Source organism: Anser brachyrhynchus, assembly GCF_964034855.1.
Source record: "Anser brachyrhynchus genome assembly, chromosome: 22".
Classification (NCBI taxonomy): Eukaryota; Metazoa; Chordata; class Aves; order Anseriformes; family Anatidae; genus Anser; species Anser brachyrhynchus.
In genome coordinates this window covers 6,306,622-6,321,574 of record NC_137715.1, presented here as the reverse complement: position 1 = coordinate 6,321,574, position 14,953 = coordinate 6,306,622, and the positions used below count along the sequence as shown (strand labels likewise).

The 14,953-nt window shown below is 52.6% G+C and overlaps 2 protein-coding genes and 1 gene segment (V, D, J or C); 2 read left to right on the top strand and 1 right to left on the bottom strand.

Annotated features, from left to right (window-relative positions):
- Positions 1–14,953, bottom strand: part of LOC308181537 (feather keratin Cos1-2-like) — a 22,528-nt gene extending 7,575 nt beyond the window's left edge. The window contains exons 1-2 of one of the 2 annotated variants that reach the window (XM_080564930.1): positions 14,545–14,953; positions 657–1,185 (exon numbers count right to left, since the gene is read on the bottom strand). In XM_080564930.1, coding sequence (XP_080421056.1) covers positions 859–1,185; positions 14,545–14,643 — 426 coding nt within the window. In that variant the 5' untranslated portion in view covers positions 14,644–14,953 and the 3' untranslated portion in view covers positions 657–858. Of the gene's footprint in view, positions 1–656; positions 1,186–14,544 lie in introns of those variants that run through there. The other variant, XM_080564929.1, reaches the window with a different exon arrangement.
- LOC308181574 (T cell receptor alpha variable 8-4-like) lies at positions 4,815–7,616 on the top strand. The segment is given in 3 exons: positions 4,815–4,943; positions 5,438–5,598; positions 7,051–7,616.
- LOC308181526 (M1-specific T cell receptor alpha chain-like) overlaps positions 7,842–14,953 on the top strand; it is a 401,071-nt gene continuing 393,959 nt past the window's right edge. Inside the window, exons 1-3 of the mRNA XM_080564916.1 lie at positions 7,842–7,899; positions 8,919–8,990; positions 9,873–10,153. Coding sequence (XP_080421042.1) covers positions 7,845–7,899; positions 8,919–8,990; positions 9,873–10,153 — 408 coding nt within the window. The 5' untranslated portion in view covers positions 7,842–7,844. The remainder of the gene's footprint in view (positions 7,900–8,918; positions 8,991–9,872; positions 10,154–14,953) is intronic.

Here is a 14,953-nt window from a genome sequence, read left to right as displayed (position 1 = left end):
CCATTCCCCACATCTGCCATCCGTCTTCTGTCCCCACCTGCTTACCCCGCACAGCACTGTCCTGAGCAAGAGGAAGCCCGTTCCTAAGAGCCTGCAGGGTGCTCAGCCTCCACAGCCTCCCACAGACTCGTAGCTTTTCCCGTGAGGACAGCAGAGATTGTGCTCTCTGTTTGCAGGACAGGGGGAGCTGTGGGCAGAGACGCTGCAAGGCAAGAGTAGATTGCCCCTTGCTCTGTGAAAGCCAGGGATGTCTTCTGAAGCTGCAAGGGGCAGTGCCTAAGAGAGGACTCTCTGCAGCGTGTCGCAACCTCCCATTCTTCAGGGAGTGGGGAAGAGGCTACTTAAACACCCATCTTGTACCCAGCAAGGGCAAAACCATTCTCCCTGGGCAGCTCAAGAGGGCATACACGGAGGGAAAATAACATCTACAGCCAAGGCTGGGATGCAGAAATCTTTAATGAGTGTACAGAGGAAAAGCAGGTCACTCTGAGCAGAGGCCCTTCAGTGCAGGCATCACCAGGGCCTACCAAGAGACAGCGTCCCTTGCCCATGGCGCAGATCATGCAGGGCATGTGTCTGCTATTACCGCAGTGGGAGGGCTGGATCTGAGGAGCCCCACAGCCCAAGGGAGGAGAAGAACACAAAGAAAAGGGAGAGAAGGAGGTAGGTGGAGGGATAGAAGGAGAGACATGGGCCATGTTTTCAGAAATCTCAGGGTAGCCTCTGGTCTGGCTCCTGCCAATGTTACCTCCTCTGGTGAGGAAGGTCAGTCATTCTGCAAGCAATGGCCTGAAGATTCCTCCTTCTATTGTCCAGCACCATGGTCGTGCTGAAACCCCAGGGCCATGGCCAGTGGCTTTAGCAGGGCAGGCACCTTCTGCCACCGTAGCGGCTGGAAATGCCCGAGAGGTCACAGCAGCCAGAGGTGATGGGGACTCCGTCACAGCTGAGGATGCTGCCAACGGCAGCAGAGGTGGAGGATCCCACAACGGTGTTCTGCGGGAAGGAGCTGAGGATGGGTCCGGGCAGGGTCACCACCACAGGAGAGGGCTCAATGACGACGGTGGAGTTCTGGCACTGCCTGACGCAGGGCTCGTTGCAGCTGCTGGCCAGCGGGGTCGGGCCACAGGGCCGGCATGGCAGGCACTGGTTGTAGCAGGACATGTCTTGGGGCTGGAGATGCACCTGGGAGAGAGGGCAGAGAGGAAGCAGAGCGCGTGGGTAGGTGAGGAGCAGCCCTGTTACCCAAAACAAAGGAGCCAAGACAACTGCTGAGGGTGGATGTGGAGGCTGTGCCAGGAGGCTCATGGTCTTCATCGCTTTGTCCTGACAGGGCCCTCCAAAGAGCAGCCTGAACCAATGAGACAATCCCGTAGCGCGTAATCCAAAAAGCTGCCTCAGCACCATGTCCCAGCCTCTCTCTACACAGAATGTCTCCCTCCACCCCTCTCCCATGGCAAAGAACTCCAAGACCCAGCATAGCACTGAACCACCATCAGATGTGATGTCTATTGATGCAAGATCCCTTCTAGTTCAGAAGAGGAGGAGAGAGGGCTTCAGACTCACCTGGTTCCCAAGGAGGATGAGGTGAGAGAATTGGATGAGAGAGCAGGGAGCTGGGCTGCCTTTTATACTGGTACTTCATTGCTGCAGGCCCAGGGGCACCCTTGGCAGAGGTAACAATTTTCTGACAAGCTCATCTTGAATGCAAACCATTCCAACAAATGTTATGGTCTGTGTGTTGGTTTCCTGCACTGCTGCCTTTTCATTTCCAGATCTAGGCCATGGCCATTCCACAGCAATGGTTTCTTTAGATTGCTGGGATGAAATGTCCAAGGATTTCTAGGACAGGAATGCATCAGTGAGGGCAGAAGACTCACCGGAAGTGCTGGACAGGTCCCCTCTGATCATCTTCATGGCTCTCCTCTGGACCCACTCTAACAGGTCTATATCTTTCTCATGCTGGGGGCCCCAAAGCTGAACACAGCACTCCAGGTGGGGTCTCAGTGAAGCAGAGCAGAGATTAGCTCTCTAATCTAATTAGAGCAGATTGAGCTCTCCTAACTTACTCATCAGACAATGTCTCGGTATTGTTTCCATGTTACCTGTCCTTGCTCCCACCCTCTGTGGCCTTCTCTGTCATGTTTGAGTTTAGCCAGTTGCTCCATGTTCATCCACGCAGGTCTCCTGGCATTTTGCCTGACTCTGTCTTTGTTGGGATGCATCACTCCTGAGCTTGGAGGAGGTGATCCTTGAATATTAACCAGCCTTCTTGGGCCCATCTCCCCTTCAGGGCATTGTATCATGGTACACGGCCAAGCAGATGCCTGAGCAGGCCAAAGTCTGCTCTCCAGAAGTCCAGTGCATGAAGTCTGTTGGCTTCCTCCTCGCTGTGCTCAGGATCATCAATTCCACTATTTCACAGTCACTGCAGCCAAGGCTGCCCTTGAGCTTCACATTCCCACCAGCCCCAGCTGCTATGAGAACGAGGTCCAGAATATAGCACCTCTCCTCATAGGCTCACCTTGTGCAGTCACCTGAGGGCCTGCTTGCTTGTGTTCACACATCTGCTCTTGTCTTGTGACAACCTGTGTGCAGCTGGCTCTGTGTGAACGCATGTGGGTGCACAGATTTGTGCATGGCTCCATGCAGCTATAGATGAGCACGTGCGTGTGTCCTTGTTTCCCCTTTATCTCGAGGGAATGTGCACAGTGACAGCACTCTCCCCTGCTCTGTGCATGAGTCGTGCAGGGGAGCAGGTTCCCAGGGTCAGAAGGAGCCTGAGAGCCGCTGAACGGAGATGGCACCAGCCTGGCAGAGATGTGTCCAGGGAAGAGGCACTGAAACACAGCTCCTTTCTCCTGAGCCCTCCTTTTCCTCACGCTGCAACAATCACCCTCTGGTACTGCCAACTTCAGGCCCCAACAAGGACCGTATCAGGACAGTTTGGGTTCCTGGTTTAATTCAGGGTAACAATGTTTGGAGTGCCTCAGCGAGGCTGTCCATCGATGACCTTGGGATGTATAGGAGAAGCAGACTGCTGTGAGGCTCCTGATAGTGCCTGTCAGTGAGGGATTTCCACCCCTGGACACTGCCAGGTCCTCCTGGGAGTCAGTGCCGGAGCCAGGCCCATCTCCTCACACCTGTCTATAAAGACCTGCCAGCATTGTCTCAGAAATGCATCGCAGAGGGCACAGATTCCCATCCAGCCCACGTCAGGCTGGTTCTCCTGACGGCACAGGGGCAGCTGTCGCTCCTCCCTGTGTGGGATTTCACAGCAAAGGGATCACACAGTGCCAAGAGTAAACTGATCCCCCCCTTGTGCCAGACAAATGCTAAGCATTTGGAGTGCTTCAGCATGGCTGACCATCAAACACCATGTTCATAGTTCCTGGGAGCCCTTCCAAGGGGCCCTGACCAGCAGCTTTGGCATGCAGGGCACCTTCTGCCTGAGTAGCAGCTGGCAATGCCAGAGACATCCAGTCCTGCTGAATGCTTTCATTAAGGCCAAGAGCAGTCGGAAGGAGGGCACCCTTGGCCAGTTTGTGCATGGTCCCCAACCGGGGCACACAGGTGGTGACAGCGTAGGTCACAAGGGGGCTTCGGAGAATGCAGGAAGGCTGGAGAGGGGGGCTGACCAGAGCCTCAGGATGGTGCAAAGGAGCAAAGAAAAGGATTTTCCTCTTGGGCAGGAAGCACCCCCAGAGTAATGCGGGGTGGGGGCTGGCTGCCGAGGAAGCAGAGCCTCAGGAAAGGGTTTTGGGTGCAGGAGGCACCCAGCCACACACGAGCCAGCAGCGCGCCCTTGCAGCAAAGGCAGCCAACGGCCTGCGGAGCTGGGGGGGTCAGGGGGTGCCCAGCAGTGCGTGGGGCCGGGCAGGTGGGGCGGGGGCGAGGCGGGGGCACAGCCACAGCCGGAGCCACGTGGGGGCGCTGCCGGTGCTTGGAAGTCCCCTTGCAGGGCCCGGAGTTAAACAGCACGGGCCCGAGGGAGCATCGGAACAGCCACGTTGGGTTTCCTCCGTTTTCTGCAGTGGTCTCGTTTCAGGAGCTTGTTGTACAGGCTTTGTCCCAAGCCCAAATCCAGCACCTCTGGCGCTGAGATGACGTCCTGGCAACACAACAAATGTCTGTGCTGGACACTGCCTCTAGTGACACCTTTTGGAACCTTGGATCTTGCCAAAGGACTGAGGCGTTGAGGAGTTTGCTGCACTAGTCAGCGCCGTTGAAGGTGTGCCCTTGGAGCAGGATTCACTCCTGTCTGTGTGTGCAGAGGTGCTGACTGCTGAGCAGAGAGCTGTGGTGGGGCGTCCTTCCCTGCCAGAGGGAGAGTGTAGCTCTCCTGAGGGGGTTGGGTGGAGGGGGGGGAGGCAATCCCATCTCCATAGACAGCAGAGCTGGGTGCAGGCCTCTGTGTCTGGCCGGGTACAGGATGGCAGCGGGAAACCACTGGGGACACTTGCCCCTTGCTGGGGCTGCCCACCTGCCAGAAGGGGCAAAAAGAGGGAAGCACACAGTGGCCATGTTGGTGTCCTTTTGCCTTACCGCTGACCAAGTGAAATGTCCTGGCCTTCACAGGCCTGCAGCTGTGAGCTAACGGCACAAGTGTGAAGCTCGCGGTGCTGGAAAACCTGTGACTGGCAATGGGGAACCTGGGGCACAGCAAAGATTGGCTGGATTCCTTTCTGACTGCTTTAACCACTGGCCCATCCCTCTCTTGAGAGCCTTGCTGTGGCAGAGGTGAGCCCCAAGGAGCAGCAGGGGGAGAGCTTTGCTCCACCCTCTGTGCTGAGGTTCAGAGGCTGCTTTGAGCTGGCAGAGGGGGAAGTGAACTCGCAAGCTTGAGCTCCTTCTTTCCGGGCACTCCGTGGGCACCCTGTGAAGGCGAGAGCGTGACATGGTCCTGCTTTTTCTGGCAGCCTTGATGGCACTGTCAGACTTTGGTGAGATGTGACTTTCAGGAGGGCAAGCTAGGGGCAAGATGGCATCCCATCATTTCTGGAGGGGGGAAATTGGAGTCCTGCCTCCCTGGAAGAACTGCAAGTGTTTTCTGTAGGGAGAGCAGGGGCTGCAGACCAGTAAAGGAGACAGTCTGGGAGATGTCAGGAGCAATAAGTGTGCAGGGAGGAATAAGCATCTAGACTTTTCCTTTGCAGATGCCTAGCATTCTTACATGCATTGTTGATAGGTATGTATGGACTCAAAGCCTGGTGAGGTACTGCTAAAAAGTCGGTAAGCTGACAGACTTGGGTATGGGAATTAAACAGCATCTGCAGAAAGAAGAGTGCCTGTGTACTTAGCTCAGCATTTTACAGCCCCTGAAAAGGGAGATGGAGAGAGGAGACAGTGAGCAAGCTGGTGAAATGAGAGACAGGAGAGAAAGGGGGAGAAGAGACACACCTTCAAGCAGTGCTGAAATGCTGTTCTGGCTTTGCAGGTCATGCACAGAAGGACTCTGTGCTGCAGTTTGCACAAGAAACCACCATCCACGTGGGACACAACGCAACTCTGCACTGCAATTTCTCCACCAGCAGCTCTGCTCCCTACATCTTCTGGTATCAGCAGCGCCCGACCCAGTCCCCTCAGATCTTGCTGCAGGTGAGCAAGTCCAAGCCTCATGTGCATTCCGGGAGGATCTCCTCTGTGCTCTCCATGGAGAACTCCCAGGTGCTTCTCCACGTGCAAGATGCCAAGCTCCAGGACAGCGCTGTCTACCTGTGTGCGCTGAAACCACACTGGTGCCTGCAGCATGCAGCTTTATACAGGAAGGTGCGGGTGCTGTGAGGAGCAGCTCCCTCTCATCACAGTTTGCATGGAGCTCTGAGCTGAGCCTGCCCAGCAAGGACACGTGGGGCTTGTGGTGAGCCAGGTGTGAGTGGCAGCCCCTGCTCCTGATGCCTGGCAGTGTGGTTAGCATAACCAACAGTAAGGCAAATATCCATAATGTGGAAGGGGGCTGTTAAGGTGCACCCCTGCCCCCTTGTCTCTCCCTCTCACTGGCCCCAGCATGTGGAGACACCCACCATTGTGGTGAGAAAGGGCATTAGTGTTATCACTCTAGTAATTCAACTAGTAATTTATTTGTAGTAATCTTTAGGATTTTGTAGTAATTTTTAGTATTTCTAGTAATTTCTTATGTAATAATAAATCTCTAGTTATAACCACAACCTGTGGCCAGTCCTCCTTCTGCCAAGGATCCCTAAAGAACCTGCCAGTGCTCTGTAGTGTTGGGAGACAGACCTGGGTGTAGTCAGCAGGATCCTTGTGTTAGAATAAGGAATGGTTCCCTTGATAAATGGGCCACACTGTGGAAGGGTTTTCTTGGAAATGGATGGCAAGATGCAAAGCAGGAGTGGCTAAGGTCAATACACCACAATCCAAATGCCTCAGGGAATGAATTTAATAAATGGAAGGATGCGTGTATGGTAAGGAAAGACAAAAGGAAGGAAGGAGTGTGCTGGTTGTTAGCTGCAACGTGGAAAATTGAGAAGGAACGGGCTGGAAGTTTAGAGGAAGAAAACAGAAGGTTGAAAAGGGAATTATCAGCCAAAGATGCAGATGTTTTGGCTGTTGCAGAACAGTGCTTAGACGAAGTCGAGGACTTTTCAGCTTCTCACGCTACCCTCCACCAAGGAGGCTGGAGGTGCAGGTGAAGGTGGGAGGAGACACAACCAGGTAAAAAGTCCAGATTTCTTACCCGGTGTACTATGAGCCAATCCACACACAAGGTCAAGAGATTGTTTATTTCAGAATAGTGCAAGTCTGGGTACCTGGTGGTTTCCCACAAACCTGGCACCTCTTAAGACTTTTTGTTCAGCTTTCATAAAACCCATTCTCAATACATTTGCATGTTTGTACAATCCCCACCCCTCCGAATGGTTACATGATTAGCATAGTGCTGCCATGACAGAATCATTCTGCGCATCCTCACAGAGGAAGGGTCCCTTGTTGGGCTGGGGTCTCACAGTATAGGGGCGTGATTTTTACTCTTGTAATTAGGATAGTACACGGTGAGTTCACATTAGAATACTCCTAATCTTTGTTTTTCAGCTGTCTATTCATATTGCGTTGCTAGGTGATATATTCGAGAGCCAAATGGAGCCGAACTCTTCTTGAACAAGTAAAAGAACACAAGGCAATGCGCACAGTCTGGAACATGAAAAATTCGAACTAGAAATTGTGACTTTAATTGTTTTCTTGAGGGTGGATTGTGAATGTAGATGGATGCCAGCAAGGGTGGCCTTCCAGTACTGATTAAAATACCATTAGCTGGAGGAAACACAAGAAAGAAAAAGGGAATAGCATAGGCAAAGGAGGGGACATCACCAGGGCAGCTGACCTAAACCAACCAAAGGGATATTCCATACCATGTGATGTCACGCTCAACAATAAATGTTGGGAAAGGGGAAGGAAAGGGGGGAGGTCTCATTATGAAGACATCTGTCCTCCCAAACGACCGCTATGAGTATTGAGGCCCTGCTTCCCAGGAGATGGCCAGACATCACTTTTTGAGGGGAAGTAGAGAATAATTTTCTTTTCTCTCTGTGCTTCTGTGCGGCCCTTGCTTATTTTTCTCTCTTACTTTTCCCTTATATCAAATTTCTTTCTTCTCCCCTAGTTCTTCTGAGCAGGGGGAGCGAGGGAGTGGTTGCGGTGGAGTTTACCAAAGGAACATAAGACAGACCACTTGTCAGGGCAAGGCACAATCTGCAGATCCTGCTCCTACCGAGATTCACTGGCATTGTTATCTTTGGAGATTTTCTGGGATTTTGTGTAATTCTTCTTAGAAATGGACAACTCTATTCATCAAACAACACGTTGCTTCACTCCTGCAGACTTGCCACATGCTCACTACCATGTGCCAAAGGATGTTGAGAGCAGAGCTCTGTGGCTACTCAGGTGAGCTGCCATGCAGATCCCAAGCTTCTCCATGAACAATCTCTTTCTGTTTCGGTCCACCACAGGCAGTGAAGAGGATTCACTGCTTCGTGCAGTAAATTTTTTTGGAGAGAGGGAGAAAGTTCACACTGCCTGGGTGTATGAAAGGAACAGTTGGGGTCTGCAGGGCTTGGAGTGTCATTCCTTTGGGTGTCTGAGAGTTCCACGTTTGAGGTGTGCTGAGGGAGGTATGGGGGAAGACAACACAACTAGCCAGGTGCTGCCAAGCCAGACAAGGTGTTAGGGGTGGTGATAGAGGGGGCCCAAGCATCACGGAAGCAGAGAGTGCCAGGGATGTGGCCGTGGGTGGGTGCCCCCTGTGGCCCATCAGTGTGAGTGCACATGACCCACTGAACCCACATGCTTTTCCCTGATGACTCCCCACCCTTTACCCCATGGAACACATGGTCCTTGTCCCCTCTGGGCTTGTGGCTTCCCACACTACACTGGAGCCCCATTCCTCTTGGAAAAGCTATATTATCCCACCAGAACAGGACACAGCCAGAAACCCTGGGCTGCTGCGTAGCATGGTTCCTCCCTTCTTTCTGGGGATGTGGGAGAGAAATCGAGGTGTCTTCTCCTCACACAGGAAATAGGAACATCCTCATGGAGCAGAGGACCCCAGGGTAAAAAGAACAAGCTCAGTGGGCAAGACTGCCCTGACATCAGCCATGGCCAAGCAGTGCGTGTGCAGAAGAGAAGGCAGTTGTAGCTGAGGAGGTGAGGACCCCTCTGGGAGAGGAGATGAGAGCAGCCCCTTCCCATGATGTGGCCCCCAGAGTTCCCAGGACCCCTGACTGTGACAATCCTCAATGGTTGCTCCTGCTGGAGGAGGGAGAAACCCCAGGGAGCATTTTGGGCACAGTCAGACCAGAACATTTCTCGTCACTGAATCTCCCCTTGTTCCCCCAGCAGAGTCATTTCCGGCAGCTCTGTTCTCTCGGGGCTGGGAGGTGCTTTTCTGACTCTCTCTCCCTCAGCAAACAGGAGGGTCGGTCTCAGCATGCACCGCGGGTATCTCGTCCTCACTGCCTTCCTGGGGCAACTGCTGGGTAAGTGCTGGCTTTTAATCAAGACATAAATCTTCTTTCCCCAGGAAGCCCTCATCAGCCTTACCATGTTTATGTGGGGACCAACTCTTGAATCACAGGGAAAATGTTGGTAAATGTTGGCTCCCGTTTCTGCTTCTTGGACCGGTTCCTTCTAGATGCTGTTATTCTTCAAAATTTGTAAATAGGAGATGCAGAAGAGACCTCTCCTGCTTCTCTCGTCCTTTCATTCCATCTCTTTTCTGCCTCTCTCTTCTGGTCCACCTACTGTCACCAGAGAAGATTTCATCAGTCTCTGCAGTCCCTCATTTCTCCCTTTCCTATAGAAACAGCCGGATTGTGTCCAAGGGGATACAGGGACATTAAAGCTCTCCTCCCATGGACATTACCAGGGTGTCCAGTCTGTCTTCTGCTTGATGTGTTCCTGCCATGGTCTCCAATGTCCTTCTGCTTGTCAGCACAGCCAGGGCTCCCTCTTGCCACCACTCACCTCAGCTTTGTTTGTACTGTTGAGCCTTGGAGCACCCTGAGATGAGAGGGATGAGGAAGCAGGTTGAACCTTTTCCCAGTAGCTGCATGGGCGCCTCAACCTGCTGGAGGATGCTGGACCCAGCACACAAAGCCAGGCATGACAGGCTGTGCCCTGGTCCTCTGGGCAGAAGGAGAGCAGGCAGGAGGAGGAGGCACACAGCACAGCTCTCCTCAGGGTCCGCTCTGGCCAGGGAGCTCTGAGCTCTGCCCCCAAAACACCTTGCTGTGCCCAGGCCTCGGGACCTTCCAGCCCAGTAAAGGATAGGGAGACTTATCTCCCACAGGTCTGAATTCACTCCTGTTTGGCTGCCTGGAGATTTCCCCACAGAGCTGCTGACCTTCTCTTTCTTCCAGAAACCATGGGGCAGGTGTCCGTCACCCAGGAAGAAGGACAAGTCACCGTGGAGCAGGGAAACACCTTCCAGACCAATTGCACATACAAGACCTCCTACTTTAATGGCTTGCTCTGGTACCAGCAGAAGAAGGGACAATCCCCTCAGCTGATTTCCTATCAAGCAGGAAAGGGCACCAAGCAGAAAGACCGTTTCACCACGGAGCTGAACACTGATGGGAAATACAGTGTTCTGCGGCTGAAGGGAGTTGAGCTCTCTGACAGCGCCTTGTACCTCTGTGCTGTGAGTGACACCCTGGTGCAGGGAGCTGCCCTGGCTGAGCAACAACCCCGGATGGGGAGGGGATGTGTGTGTGCAAGGCGGAGCTCTGGGATGGGGCCCTCAGCTCTCCCCTGGCTGCACTGCTTCCCCTGTTCACTCCAAGAGCTGACAGCCATATTCTCTTTCTCAAACGGGCTGGTGTCTGTGGCTGAGCAGAGAGGGCTGACCCCGACTGGCTGACCTGGACCGCAGGGCTCTACTTTCCTCTCTTCCCAGTCTGACAGAATAGGGCAGAGCCTGCTGGGAGATAAGACTCCCCTAGGGGCTGGCTCTCAGCCCCTCAGCCCCAGGGTGAGTAAATTCCTGCCAGCCCATGTTAAAGCAGCTTGCTTGGAGCCCTGGCCAGCCCAGCCCAGAGACCCCTAGAAGTAGTTCTGACAGAGATTTGCAGGGTTCTTCTCTCTCTTCAATGAGTCAGTCAATAAACTGGATTTGCATCCCAGCCACCAGGTTACCTCCAGACCTTCAGCCAGTTCATGTCCAAAGCCTGTGCCTAAGGGACAGAACAAATAGAGCAGCCCTTAGTGCCAAAGGCCCAAGAGCTCTCCATGTTCATCACAGTAAGCAATCAGAGCAAGAGATAAATGAAGACCTACAGCCCACTGAGTTCGTTGATGTCTCCTCAGGGGAGCTGGAGGCATGTGTGATCATCCTCAGCCCCTGCACAGGGAGCAGTGTCATAATGACCAGCTCCTGCGGCAGTGGGGGATTGCATGTCTGGGACAAGCTGGGTGTCCTGCAGGCTGCAAATGCCGAGACCAGGCAGGAGAAACGAGGCTGTGCTGATGAAGCTTCCTCTGTCTCACAAAGCATGCTGAATGTGGTGTTTTGATGTCCTCAGACTTGAGGAAACTCTTTTGTCTGCTTGCAAGAGCAAGAATTGAAGCAACCCGGAGAAAGAAAAGCTTGGCCGAGGCAGCTCCCAGCAGGGGGCAGCCATGGGCCCTCTTTCCTCTGTGCTCTCGGGGAAGGCAGCACCAGCCTCAGCCTTGTCTCAGCAGGGGTCTGATCTACCCCCGGGATCATTGCCCCAAGGATTCTCTGGAGACATTGAACACCTCTGCAGGAACAATGCCTTCCCTCCTGTTCTTGCCTGGGAACATGGCTGGGGCTGATCAAACAGCTGTTAAATTCCAGGATGAGAATCGGAATGATGCAATTAATATTGGAATAAAAATGTTCCACTAAGGAAAACATTTAAACTTCTTTCTCTTCATCTTCTTCTGAGCATTCTGTGACCCTGTACAGAAAAAGCTGAACTGGGAAATGTAGAGAATAAAAATACTTCTAAAATTTCATTTATTTTTTGTTTCTTTTGCAACATTCTGAAGCTTAATTTCTCTTCACTTTGATTGAAAAAAAAATCACTGGGTTGATACTGATGATAGTGTATAGCAGTATTTTTGTTGTCTGGCTGGAATTTTTATGAGCTGGGAGCTTCTTTTACGCAGAAAATTATTGAATGTAATACTGCACTGTGGGACACAAAGAAATCTTTCTCTAGCAATGAAAAAAAAACATTAATATTTCTTTTCAAAGATGAAATAAAAAAATAAAAATAAAACATTAATATTTCTAATGAAAGACTGTACTTTGTAGCTTGTACTTTTGTAATTTGTACTTTGTACTTTTTTCCAGGAGGGTCATGAAGTGAAGAGTGGATGGGTGGATGCCTGGAGAAGGATGGACAGCTGTTTGTATGGCTGTCTCTACGGAAGTAGAGTGTGAGGGAGAGAGGGCAGATGGAGGGAAAATGAGAGATCAAGAGAGGCCATGAGAGGCAAGGAAAAGACTTTTTGTTGATGTTTTCTGCTTCTCTTATTACAACATGAAACCTCAGTCTGACATCATCCCCTTCTGAAACCTTAGAGCCATGGCAAAGGAGAACAGGACCTTCGGGACTGAATTCATTCTTCTGAGCTTAACAGACCATCCCGGCTGGCACATCATCCTCTTTGTCATTACCTTCTCCTCATCTCTCTGAAGGCTATGGGGAATGGCCCCCCTTTGTCACTGTGGGGAGTGACCAGCCCCCCAGTATCCCAATGCACTTTTTCCTCAGCCCGCTCACCATCTTGGAGAACTTGTACTCCACCACCATTGCTCCCCAAACACTGGAGAATTTCCATGTCATCAGGTGAACCATTTGTGTTTCCAGCTGCCTGCCATAGACATTTTTTCCCCTTCTCCAGGGTATCACTGAGTTTCTCATCTTCACAATGTTGCTCTCCGATTGCCACGCACGAGGCACTGCATAGCACCTCAGTCATGAGAAAGAAACTCATGAGAAACTCATGAGAAAGAAGGAGAACTTCCTGCTCTCCTTCGGAGCATGGGTGCGGAGGGGGTACCAGGAACACCATTGTCCGTTTCTGCTCTGGTGCTGGGCCTCTTCTGAGCCTGGCCTGCAGGGCTATAATGCTGAGCAAGATCCTTGACTGTATCCAAACACTTTCCCTATTCTCTTGTCTTTCACTCACCTGGATATCTGCACCCACAGAATGTCTTTTCTGGAGCATGGTGGGGTTCTGCCACCTACAGGGCCACTGAGTTCCAGGGCCTGATGAAAGTTGACCCAAGCTTGGGGAAGAGAAAGCCGCTTGGGTTCACAGGGACTGGGGGCTCCAGTGTGTGGCCTGATGTGACTGGTAGCAGTACGAACTTGTGGATCCCCTCAGCCCTACACATCTTGGCAACAGCTGAGCCATGCCAGATGCTGTGCTGAAGGATGATGGGGATGCACAGGGAAGCTCTACCTGCTCTCCATGCCCAGACATGATGCCCATGATCAGGTGGTGGAGGAAAGATGAAAGTGGAGTAGAGACAGAGGGCCTTCCCCAAGACAAATAACCATTCCCAGTTTCTGCAGTCCTTTGGGAACATCTTTGTCTGAGCCTCCATTCCCAGCACAGCTCCACCCAAAGCAATAGGAGCTCTCTTCCCCAAGAGCTGGGGCCTCCAATGTCAACAGCACTTGTCTAGGCGGAGACGTCACAAGTCAAGGACTGGTGTCCATTGGCTGTGGAAGAACTAGGGATGTCTTCCTCAGCTTCAACAGACAGTGCCTGAAAGATGAATTGCTGCAGTATGTCCTGCATTCCAGTGCCTAGAGGCATGAGGCAGTGCCCTCAACCTATTCCCACTAAGGAATGGTTTTCTCCCTTGGTCATCTGTATTCAGAGGAAAAGACCACACAGGGACACACTCAGGGTTGCTGCAAATGTTTATCAAGTCTCAGGAGGGAAATGAGGTGACTCCAAGAGGAGGCCCCGAGATCATAGCACAGCAGGAGCAGACAAAAATCTGTTCGGCTTTTCCAATGGCAGGCTTGCAACAGGGCATCAATCTACCTGGCCCACAAGTGGAGAGGGGCTAGCAGGTCACTCCAGGCTGGTTTCTGGGGGCCTCACGGAAAGCAGAGGGCAAGAAAGAAAAGAAAGAACAAGAGTGTGTGGAAAACAGGATAGATATACATCGGCCATGTTGTCACAGAATCCAGGCAGGCCCCTTCCTGTCTGTCTTTACAGGACAAGTCAGAGATGGTCAGGTCCTCTTAATACAATGGCACAAAGTTTGTTCTTTTATCCATTTTTGTCCAGCAGCATGTTCTGAGTTCCTGGGGTCCTGGTCTGGGGCACTGTCTGGCATCTTTAGCAGGGGCGGCACCTGCTGCCACAGTAGCGGCTGGTAATACAGGAGAGGTCACAGCATCCAGAGTTGATGGGGACTCCGTCACAGCTGAGGATGCTGCCAACGGCAGCAGAGGTGGAGGATCCCACAGCAGTGTTCTGCGGGAAGGAGCTGAGGATGGGTCCGGGCAGGGTCACCACCACAGGAGAGGGCTGGATGACGATGGTGGAGTTCTGGCACTGCCTGACGCAGGGCTCGTTGCAGCTGCTGGCCAGCGGGGTTGGGCCGCAGGGCTGGCATGGCCGGCACTGGTCGTAGCAGGACATGTCTGGGGGCAGGAGGTGCACCTGGGAGAGAGGGCAGAGAGGAAGCAGAACATGGGCATGCATGAGGAAAAGCATGTCACCACACCCTGAGGGAACCAAGGCACAGGCAGTGCTGTGAGCTGGAGGCTGTGCAGGGATGTGTGAGGCCTTCTTGGTCTCATCCTGCCAGGGCCCAGAAAGAACCACCAGAGCCTGGCTACACTCTAGGCTCCAGCCCAGGAGCCATCATACTGAAGGCCCAGTCTTCCTCCATGACAAACCTTCTACCCCTTGACTCTCCCACAACCAGCAGCCCCAAGATTTGGTGTGGAACACAGCTGATAGCAGCTGAGAGGTCCATGGAGTTGAGATCTGCTTTTGGAGAATGAGGGGGAGAAGAAGGGGCTTCACACTCACCTTGTTCCCAAGGAGAAGAAGGCCAGAGAAGTGGATGAGAGAGCACGGAGATGGGCTGGCTTTTATAGTGCGCCTTAGCTGCCCCATGTCCAGAGGCATCCCTTGAAGCAGGGACTATTTTCTGACAAGCTACTCGTGCATGCAAAACATCCCACCTAATGATACGGGATGTGTGTTGCCTTCCTGTGATGCTGCTTTTCATTTCCTGCTTTATGCCCTTTCCCCAAAGAAGGCAACTTCTGAGTGGCAGGTAGGGAGGCCCAAGTATTTCCAGGCAACACACGTCAGTGTGGGCAGAAGACTCAGCTCACGTGCTGGAAGGGTCCAGGAAAGGCAAATGAGGTCAGCTTGGGTGACTCCCTAGGGGCTCTTTGGGGCCCTTTTGGCTATAGGTGACCCAGCTCCTGCT